This window comes from Guillardia theta (assembly GCF_000315625.1).
Source record: "Guillardia theta CCMP2712 unplaced genomic scaffold GUITHscaffold_77, whole genome shotgun sequence".
NCBI classification, from domain to species: Eukaryota; class Cryptophyceae; order Pyrenomonadales; family Geminigeraceae; genus Guillardia; species Guillardia theta.
The window spans coordinates 70,687-80,757 of record NW_005434597.1 but is presented as its reverse complement, the minus strand read 5'-3'; the positions used below and the strand labels follow the sequence as shown (position 1 = coordinate 80,757).

Below are 10,071 nucleotides of genomic sequence, written 5' to 3'. Positions count from 1 at the left end.
TCCTTCCTTCTCATCTCCCCCCCCTCTCTCTCCCCTTCCTAACCTTCCTTCCCTCTCTCCCTCTCTCCTCCCTACTCTGTCCCTGCTCGAGCCCCTCACCTCCTGCATAGCAGGCGGGTCATGGAGGCTTCGACAAGGTTCTCGTCGACGCTGAGTGCACGCACGACGCGTCCTCACGTCACATGTCCAAGTTTGGTAGCGAAGATTTCGGGTGGGGACAAGCTGAGCGAGGTGCTGACAGACAAGTGGGGCTGGTCGACGATGGAGAGACGTTGGAACAGAGAAGGACGTCTGGACTCCCTCGAGAGTCTTCAACGAGCTCTGCTCGTCAACGGATTTCGACACCTCAAGTAACGCAGCCCACCGCTCCCTTCCCCCCCTCCTCGCTGCTCTGATCTCAGTGTCTATCAGGGTTGGCGGCTCCCTCATCTACAGCACCTGCAGCTTCGACAAAAAACAGAACGAGCAGATCGTCTCCTGGTTCCTGCAGGTCGAGCCCAACGCCCGCATGGAGCAGATGCCGTCGCACCTCTCACTCCCCTGCCGCCCAGGAGGCATCGAGGGCACCTGGTACTTCGACCAGGAGACGTCGGGGACGAGCGGTCTGTTCGTCGCCAAGATGACGAGGAGGGGAGGAGACAGCTGAGGGAAGTTGGTTTAATTAGTTGATTAGTCGCATCTCCTTCTCCTCTGGGTGCCTCCTCGCTCAGCGAGACGTCAGCGGTGAATCTATGCTCGAGTCCATGTCCTGGCACAGAGGAGCCGCAAACATGCGCCTGTCACAGCTCGTCAGGAACGGACCAGGGCAAACATCAGCTCACCGTCCGTTGAGGCGCACAGGAGCGATGCTCGAGTCTTCCTCGCTGTCGCTGTCGTTGGACGTCAGCTCGCCCTTTCCTCCAGCTCTTTTCCCGAACAGTGCTCCATAGATCGCCTGCCGCTTGCTGTCGACCGTCATCTTCCTACCCACCTCCTCCTTCTTCTTCCCGTCCTCCTCCTCCTTCTCGAACAAGTAGCCCTGACGAGGATGAGGAGTGGGAGATCGCGGTTCCTCTGAGCTCTTCATGCACATTCTTCGCAGCTCCCGCACTCTCCCTGCAAACTGCGGGTTCGGGTTGCAGCCCCCCGGCGCCTCCTCCTGTCGTTTCGGCTCTGAGCTCGATCGGATCGGCGACTCCACGTCACTGCAGCTGTGGCGCCGCTCGAGCTTCCAGTGAGCAAATTCTGAGTTATCGTGCTGAAGGAAAGTGAGAGGAGAGGAGCAGGCGAGGAGGAGGAGACCTTGTTGGCATCGAAGAGGTTCTTCGCTTCCGGGTACTCCAAGTCGCCCGAGTCTCTTCGCTCAGCCTCCTTGTCCTGGTCCCGCGCCATCTGCTCGTCCAGCGCCTTCCTCCTCTTCTTCAGGTCGCTCATCCTGCCGTCATGTGACAACCTCGTCACAGCATGCGACAAGTCAACTCACAGCGACTGATACTCGAGCTTGGCTCTCTCCACCCGCTTCTCCTTGTCGCTGAGGCTCCTGTCTCGACTCGCTAGGGCTTCTTCCCTCGCCAGCATCTGACGGCAGGCGTCACACCAGGCTGATGCCACGTCAGCACAACTCACCGCCTTCTCTCTCGCCTCCAAGTTTCTGATTCGCTCTTGGAAGGATGAAGTCATCTCGGAAAGCTCCTTGTCCTTCTTCTTGAGCTCCTCGTCCTTCTTCTTGAGGTCTTCTTCTCTCTTCTTGATCTCATCGCTGTCCACATACTTGGCTCCTCGCAACTCCTTCTCCTTGTTGACGAGGTCTTGAGCCCTCGACGAGATCTCCTCCTCCTTCGCCTGCAGCCTCCGCATCTGGCTCGAGAAGTATCGGTCAACGTACTGGGCAGGCACAGCCGACGCGTTGCGGACAGCGATCTCGGCCTGCTCCTGCATTTTGGGGAGCTTGAAGAGATCTTCGATGCTTGGCCTCTTGGCGCTGTCCAGCTGCAGCATCGATCGCACAGCTTGGTTCAGCTCCTCCGAGTACTGCTCGGGCAGCCGTGACACCCTTCCAGCCTTGATCTTCACAGCCAGCGCGAGCTGGTTGGCAGCCTCGAAGGGAGGGGCGAGGGCAGCCATCTCGTACAGGAGGCAGCCCAACGACCAGATGTCGCACTTCTCGTTGTAGGGCAGCTCGTTCACTTGCTCTGGCGCCATGTAGTAGGGCGTTCCCACGTTGGTCTTGGCGAGCTGCGTCTCCGTGCTCAACACCCTTGCGAGCCCGAAGTCTCCGAGCTTGAAGCCGTTGTTCCTGTCAATGAACACGTTCGCAGGCTTGATGTCGCGATGAAGGATCTTCTGTTTGCGGCAATGGCATTCGTGCAGGGCACAGGCGATCTGAAAGAACAAGGTCCAGATTCTTGACTCCTCAACCCGCTTGCCGCATCTTTTGTACTTGCGAATGACCTGGCAGAAAGCTCGTCACACCAGGCCGCAAGGGGAGCGCGGGGCCTACCGAAGCAAGATCGCCGTTCTCGCAAAACTCCATGATGATGTAGATGGTTGAACTCTCTCTATCGATGATGCGATCCTGACAAGGCGGAATCAACAGGAATAGAACAAGAGAGCGACCTAACCTTGTAGCGAACGATGTTGGGGTGCTTGAGCTCGCGGAGGATGTTCACTTCGCTTACCAACATGCTTTTCTCCTTCTCGTTCATTCTACCGTATCGGATCTCCTTCCAGACCAGGACCTTCTTGTCTGACTTCCTGACGATCTTTCTAATGGTCCCAAAGGATCCACTGCCAAGCTTCTCCAAAACTTCATATGCGTCCATGTTGAGGAATGAATGAAGGATCAGAGATGGTATACTTCGTGTGATGCAAGTTCGTCCAACGCCGTTCAACTCTTCTTCTTCTCTTCTTCTTCCTCTCTTCGTCTCCTTGTCTTCTGTCTCCTCTCCTCTCCTCTCCTTCTCGCTCCTGTCAGTGCATAGAGGGTGGTGAAACTGGGGTCTGAGAAGTCCGTTGAGGCTTTTCATGGAGGTGGGTGGGGTTATGCAAGTACCCCTTCTATGTAGGTTCAAAATGAAGGTAGTCTAGAAGGGGCAAGACAAAAATCAAGGTGGGGTATCTTAAGAGAAAATGGTGGGTGGTATGTAGGTACTGGAGGGGGTGGGGTGATAGGCGTGTATGTTTGAAACTTCGAACGGCAAAATCCTCGAGTGAACGAGGGTGATGAGTTTCCTAGCCCGCCTCAGGAGATTAAATTAGTGCTGGGAATGAGGGGGATGATTGGGTTGCTATGCTGAGAGGGTTTGTGGTGGCGGTATGGGTGGCTATGGCGTCGGGACTGCCGATGGGAGGAGGGAGGAAGGAGCAGAGCTTGCGGCACCGACCAGGCTGTGTGACGCAGGGAGCTCCCTCGGAGGGCAGGCTCAACGTCCACCTCATCTGCCACAGCCACGACGACGTGGGATGGCTCAAGACTGTCGACCAGTACTATTACGGCGCGAACAACTCCATCCAGCACGCAGGGGTTCAGTACATCCTCGATACCGTGCTGGATGAGATCATGCTCAATGCGGACAGAAAGTTCACGTACGTGGAACAAGCCTTCTTCCAACGTTGGTGGACTGAGCAAAGCGACGAAAAACGAGAGATCGTGAAGGGGTTGGTGGACAAGGGGCAACTCGAGTTCATCAATGGCGGCTGGTCGATGCACGACGAGGCATGCACACACTTTGTTAGCATGATCGAAAACACGGCCTTCGGGCACAGGTTCCTGAAAGATCAGTTTGACTACAAGCCGAGCATAGGCTGGCAGATCGACCCCTTCGGACACTCGGCTACCCAAGCGTCGCTGCTGTCGGCAGAGATGGGATTCGACGCGCTCTACTTTGCGCGCATTGACTGGCAGGAGGCGAAGCGGCGGACGGAGCGACGCGAGATGGAGATGATCTGGCAGGCCTCGCCGAGCTGGGGAGCTGACGCCCAAGTCTTCACCGGAGCGTTTCTAGACGGAGGGTATGGGCCTCCGCCAGGGTTCTGCTTCGACCAGAACCAGTGCAATGGCGGATTTCCCGTGATGGATGACGAGTGCATGGAGGATGAGAACGTGAAGTTCTACGTCGACAAGTTTGTTGAGACTGCTCTGCGCTATGCTAACAACACTCGGTCGGCAGGAACACCTACACAGAACATCATGTTCTTGATGGGAAGCGATTTCCAATATGAGAATGCAGACGGATGGTACAAGAATCTGGATAAGATCATCCACCATGTCAACAAAGACGGTCGAGTCAACGTGTTCTACTCCACGCCCGCGACCTACACGGCAGCGAAGCATCGGGAGAACCTGACGTGGCCGGTGAAGCGAGACGACTTCATGCCCCTCGCTAACGACGACAACTCCTACTGGACGGGCTTTTTCACGAGCCGACCAACCTTGAAGCGGTATGAGAGGAAGATGGCTGGCTACTTGCAAGCTGTGCGTCAAATCCAGCTGCTCGCCGACCTGCCTGTCAACAAGCATGTGCGTTCCCAACTGAAGCGAGCGGGGAAGTCAAAGCCATGGTATCGCTTCTGGTACGGGATGGACAGGCAAGACGTCGATCCTCTTGCAGCAGCCGTCTCTCTCACGCAGCATCACGACGCCGTCTCCGGCACTGAGATGCAGCACGTGGCATACGACTATGCCACTCGAATGGCCGCTGGATGTCTGGTGGCAGACTTGGCGGCTGAGGAGGGGATGGCAACTATGCTGGGGCTGCCTAAGGACAAGTCTCTAACGGTCTGCCATCTACTCAACGAGACTGTCTGCCAGCCTTCCTCCTCGGCCTCCGGGGCAGGAGATTCCTTCGTGGTTGTCCTATATAACCCGCTCTCAGCTGAGCGTCAGCTTCAGGTCCGGGTCCCTGTGGACTCATCGGCTCTAGAGGTGTCAGCGATTGAGACGGGTGAAGTCATTGCGTCAGATGTTCTTCCTCCTACTCCTCTCGCTAGTTCGCTACAGGAGCTGCAACATGCCGATATCGCCTCGTCTCTCGTCCTCTCCTTCCCTGCTCTCCTCCCACCCCTGTGCTTCCGGGCCTTTCTGATCCAGCCGAATCAGTCTCGGAAGAAGCAGGAGGCACCAAGACGCTTCGAGAAGGCGGTCTGGACGGAGGAAGCGGAGGAGCAGCTGGTGGTAGAGAACAAATTTGTCAAGGTCACTTTCAACATGACCTCCGGCCTCTTGTCCTCGTTCCTCAACAAGGAGCAGCAAGTGAGCATCGAGCTCTCGCAGAACTTCTTCTGGTATGAGTCGGCTCAAGGCGAGAACGTGCAGCGCTCTGGAGCATACATCTTCCGGCCCAACCACACCGCAGCCGACGGGCAGGACGCGCGATGTGTGAGCAGAGACTGCAGGGCGACGATCAAGGTGAAGGAAGGAAAGGGCTCTGTGGAGGTGCACCAGACCTTCAGCGAGTGGGCGATCCAGACCGTCCGCCTCTTCTCCTTCTCCAAGGAGGTGGAAGTTGAATGGACTGTGGGGCCGATTCCTGTGGAGGACCTGCAAGGCAAGGAGGTAACGGGGTTGAGGGAGGGGTGAGTTGCTCTGACCCAGAGGTAGGTGATATCTCGGTTTCAGACCAACATCTCGTCCTCGTCCTCCTTCCTCACTGACTCCAACGGGCGAGACATCTTGGAGAGGAGGAGGTGCTCTACTTCCCTCTACGCCCAGGACTCCCAATGTCGCCCGTCTGTCCCCAGCTACAACGTCACGCAACCTGTGGCGGGGAATTTCTTTCCAGTCAACACGATGATTGCAATCCAAGACCCCTGGGCCTCGCTAGGTTCTAACCCCTTCCCCCCCTCCCTCCCATTCTTGACCTCCTCTCGCCATCCCTTCTACTCTCCCGCTGGTCGTCCTGCTGACCTTCAAGGTAGCTGTCTTGGTGGACCGGGCCCAAGGAGGAACAAGTCTGGTAGACGGGCAGCTAGAGTTGATGGTCCATCGTCGACTGCTCTTCGATGACAATCGAGGAGTTCAGGAGCCCCTGAATGAAACCCAGGTGCTGAAAGAAGAGGAGGAGGAGGAGGGTGCTGAAAGAAGAGGAGGAGCGGGAGGAGGAGCGGGAGGTGCTTGTGGTTGAACGTGATTATTGTCGCAGTCTATCTCCCCCTATGACTGGGAGGATGAGGATCATAACGTGCATCACGAGCCGTACAGGATCGGCAAGGGGCTGGTCGTGCGAGGGAAGCATGTGCTCGCTGTCGCCTCGCCTGAGACGGCAGCAGAGGGGTAGGACGAGAGGAGAGAGGAGAGGGAGAGACGAGCACGAGAAGCTGGAGATGATGATGGTTCAAGGGGAGGAGGGGAAGGGGGATGGGAGGGGAGACAATCTGAGGAGCTTCCTGCAGGTACCGACGAGTTCAAGATGAGATCTACTTGGAGCCTGTGCTCTTCGCGTCTTCCCGCAAGGCCCACCAGCTCGCCTCTGCCATCCGACAGGGCTCAAGGATGTGCAACAGCTCCTCCGGCAGTCTTCACTCCCTTCCCCCCAACATCGCCATCCTCACCATCGAGAAGCAGCCACTCAACACGCACGGGGAGTATACAGTCCTCCTCCGAGTTGCGCACAAGTTTGGTATTGGCGAGCATGGAACTCTTTCACAACCAGCGACTGTGTCGTTGGCGAGATTGTTCAAGGTAAGGAAAAAGAAGGAGAGAGAGCGAGAGAAATGCAGGTTCGGATGATGAGAGGCAGTGAGAAGGGGCAGGAGCAGGAGCAGGAGCAGGAGCAGGAGCAGGAGCAGGAGCAGGAGCAGGAGGAGTGCTGACGGTCGTTAGGTTGCTCATCTTTCGCATCCGTTCAAGGTCGACGAGTTGACGCTGAGCGGGAACCAGGTGACCTTGTCATGAAGCTCTCTTTGTGTTTGCTTCTTTCCTCTTCCTGTCCCTCTGTCTTCTGCGTCTTTCGCTTCTTCTAGCTTCCTCGACCTTCTTTGGCTCAAGTCCCTCGCAGTTGCGCTCGGAGATGGAGAAGAGGAGGAGGCGGTGGAGGCCCGAGGAGAGTCAGGCCAGCAGGTCTCACTTGTTCCGAGGCGAACCCGTCGGGGAGCACAAGAAGATCAAACTCGCCCCCCTTCAGGTGCGCAGCGACAGCTGGAGGAGAGCTGGAGTGACGCTGAGGTCGCAGATCCGAACGTTCCTGCTCTACTACCGCTGAGAGTTTTACGTGCTAGCAGACAAGGTGGAAGGGAAACTTGTTTACAGGCAAAATTTGACGGGAATCATGAGAGGGAGAGGAAGAGAAAGAAAATCCTCTCGCTCACCGCATGCTGCAGTTTTTCAATCTTCGTGCTGCTCTTTTCAATTTTCATGATGCTTTTTTCCGATTTTCGTGCTGTGATTTTTCAATTTTCATGCTGCTGTTTTTAAATCTTGCTTCTCCGCGCTCTCTCCGTGCAGCATCGCTTGAATCTCCTCGAAGCTCTTCCCCTTGGTCTCCGGCACGAACGCGTGGATGAAGCAGGCTCCCAGCAGGCAGACGCAGCTGTAGAAGAGAAAAACCTTCCCCAGCCCCTCCCCAGCCCCGCCCAGCAGCTCAGTCAGAGGCTCCAACGACTTGGTGATGGAGAAGGAGAGGATCCAGTTGACTGACGTCGCGATGGCGCTGATGCTGGCTTGTGCATGAGGAGGAGAGATCTCGCCGCTGCAAGATGCGTCAGGCTTGAGGAAATGGCAGACTCTCGCGCTCTCACAGGATGAACCAGGGGATGGCGCCCATGCCACAGGAGAAGAAGAGGATGTAAGCGTACAAGGAGGCGACGGCGACGGGCTTGGGGATGACCTGCGAGCAGCCCTGAGAGTCGCACTGCTGGCCGACGAGGTAGAAAAGAGAGAGTGAGAGCGAGGACAAGCTCAGCCCAAGGGCTGCCACCAGCAGCAGAGGCCTCCGACCGACCGAGTCCATGAAGCGAGCAGCCACGAGTGTAACGAGGACCTGGAGGGCTTGGATGCCGATGGAGTACTCGTTTGCCTCCGCTGAGTCCGAGAACACGCTCTGCAGGATGCTCCCGCAGAAGAACATGACCGCGTTGATCCCGCTCCCTGCTCCCCAACTCTCAGACTAGTCACACACCACACACAAGTTCTCACATTGCTGCACAAACATCAACCCGACGGCAATCAGCAGCGGCTTGCGGCATCTCTTGCTGAGGATTCCTCCGGCGTCTACTCCTTGCTCTTCTCGTGGTCCATTCAGCTCGAAATCGTAAGCGCCCCCTCCCCTCGCTCGTTCCAGCACTGCGCGAGCTTCACGCAACCTGCCTTTCCTTGCTAGCCAGGTGGGAGTCTCGGGGAGGAAGAGGAGGAGGAGGAGGCCACCAGCAGAGAGTACAACCAGGGCGACCGCCATGGAGCGCCAGTCGAGGAAGCAGCCGGCGAGGTAGACGAAGAAGAGACCCAGCACGACGGAGATCTGGAAGAGACTCCCGACCGCTCCTCGAAGATTCGTAGGCGCAAGTTCGACTTGATAGTTGGGAATGGAGGCGCAGGCGATGCCGACGGCGATGCCGATGAAGAGCCTTGAGAGCACCAGCATGATGACAACCTGCCCGCGATCCACTGCTCTCGCCAACGATGTGGCTGCATGACCAGGGGCCCCAGCACACAGACCCCACCCAACGACGTAGAGACTGTGAAGCAGCAACATCCCCGCCCTCTTGCCAAAGCGATCCAGCAGGCTGGAGGACACCATGGCTCCTAGAAGAGCTCCGATGTTGATAAGGGAGCCAAACCAGGACGACATGCTGTCTGACAGCGCAAGCTCGCAGTTGAGCATCTTTGCGTTTTCTGATATTTCATGACCTTGCCAATCAACACATCCTCTTCCTTCGTCCCCTTGACTCGCATTGTACACTGCAGCCATGGTCGGCGACGAGAAGCCCAAGCTCGCCCCAAGCACGATGGCGCCAACTCCACTGCCTGCTAGCCACAACCACAAGACACAAGACACAGGTTGGGGGGAACTCAGAAGCCGTCCCTCACCTCGACAGGCATCCTTACTTCCTTCCATGCTGTCATCAGCCGCCGCCTCCTCCTCCTCCCTTCCTCCCTTCCACTCCTGAGCTCCACTTGGCGTTCTCCTCTCCTCTCCTAGCAGCCATGCCCCTTCACCTCCGCTTTCCTCCCCTGCCATCCCCAAATGTACCGAAGTCTCCCCACTAGCCTGCCCTCATCCCCGCTCATGCAGCTGATACCTTGTGATGCTGTGTGATATAGGAAAAAAGTAATCGAGTTTCGATCTAAAATCACTCAATAATAAAACTCTAAAAGTTAAGGTCATGGTACAAATTCTCTTTTTAATTCATTTTTGGAAGTGTTGGATTAGTAGTGAAACTGAAATGCTTGCGCAGAACAAGCGCTTGCAAGGTGTGAGCCGTTAGCTTACGCTGTTGTAGCTGATGTTACAAGCAAGTACAAGCATGATGAAGAAGGGCATAATACGCACCAGATGTTGCATGGTCCGATTACATTACTCATGTTCCAATTACAATGAACACAGGAACGAAGTTAAGATGCACATTACAACTATCACATGTACTGAATATCTGTTGCTCAACTTCAGTGCAACGATGTCCACACACCTCAGCTCAACTCGCTTCTACTCAGAACCGTCGTGATGGCGTCAGACTCAGTTCTTTTACGAATCCAGGATGAATAGGAAGCTTGCCTTGCTGTACCCCCCGGAGAATTCGGTATCCATTTGTGTTGGTCGATCAATAATGCATCGAGGCGAAGCCAATGATTCATTCATTCATTGCCATTCTGCAAGTTTACCTCATGAAACCCGTTCATCATAGGAGTCCTCACCATGTACACTGACATTCGCATTGCATGTTCGAATTCAAAACGTTTCCACTGAACATTTGTACCAGGAGCTAATCCTGAGGTCTAAGGTCTCCGGTGCCCATAAGCCCCCTACTACTGATGCCACGGACTCATCACTTCAACGTTCAAGACTCAGAGTCAATGATGGATGGAAGATAGAACTTGTTGATTGTAGCGTGATTTTGACACTTACCCGAGATACACACTGAGAATCTCTTTAGCAGTGA

General features: G+C 55.9%; 4 protein-coding genes across 4 annotated transcripts in view; 2 read left to right on the top strand and 2 right to left on the bottom strand.

Moving 5' to 3' along the window:
* Nucleotides 1-646, top strand: part of GUITHDRAFT_114636 (hypothetical protein) — a gene marked incomplete at both ends in the record, with an annotated part of 1,758 nt that extends 1,112 nt beyond the window's left edge. Inside the window, 3 exons of the mRNA XM_005826126.1 lie at nucleotides 114-195; nucleotides 242-350; nucleotides 412-646. Of these exons, the coding sequence (XP_005826183.1) occupies nucleotides 114-195; nucleotides 242-350; nucleotides 412-646 (426 nt within the window). The remainder of the gene's footprint in view (nucleotides 1-113; nucleotides 196-241; nucleotides 351-411) is intronic.
* Nucleotides 647-1,458: 812 nt separating this feature from the next.
* GUITHDRAFT_76518 (hypothetical protein) lies at nucleotides 1,459-2,801 on the bottom strand (the record flags this gene model as incomplete). Its single annotated transcript, XM_005826125.1, has 3 exons — nucleotides 1,459-2,430; nucleotides 2,480-2,554; nucleotides 2,601-2,801. 3 exons carry the CDS (start codon nucleotides 2,799-2,801, stop codon nucleotides 1,459-1,461), a joined length of 1,248 nt encoding a protein of 415 aa, XP_005826182.1.
* Nucleotides 2,802-3,397: 596 nt separating this feature from the next.
* On the top strand, nucleotides 3,398-6,676 carry GUITHDRAFT_39786 (hypothetical protein; the record flags this gene model as incomplete). Its single annotated transcript, XM_005826124.1, has 6 exons — nucleotides 3,398-4,502; nucleotides 4,572-5,533; nucleotides 5,579-5,801; nucleotides 5,896-6,020; nucleotides 6,171-6,250; nucleotides 6,370-6,676. Coding segments are annotated over 6 exons (2,802 nt in total), but the record flags the coding sequence as incomplete, so codon positions are not given.
* A 696-nt stretch (nucleotides 6,677-7,372) lies between these two features.
* On the bottom strand, nucleotides 7,373-9,029 carry GUITHDRAFT_143612 (hypothetical protein; the record flags this gene model as incomplete). The annotated part of the gene is made up of 4 exons (XM_005826123.1): nucleotides 7,373-7,664; nucleotides 7,714-8,062; nucleotides 8,111-8,938; nucleotides 9,002-9,029. The coding sequence occupies 4 exons, from the start codon at nucleotides 9,027-9,029 to the stop codon at nucleotides 7,373-7,375; spliced, it is 1,497 nt and encodes a 498-aa protein (XP_005826180.1).
* Between the last annotated feature and the right edge of the window lie 1,042 nt (nucleotides 9,030-10,071).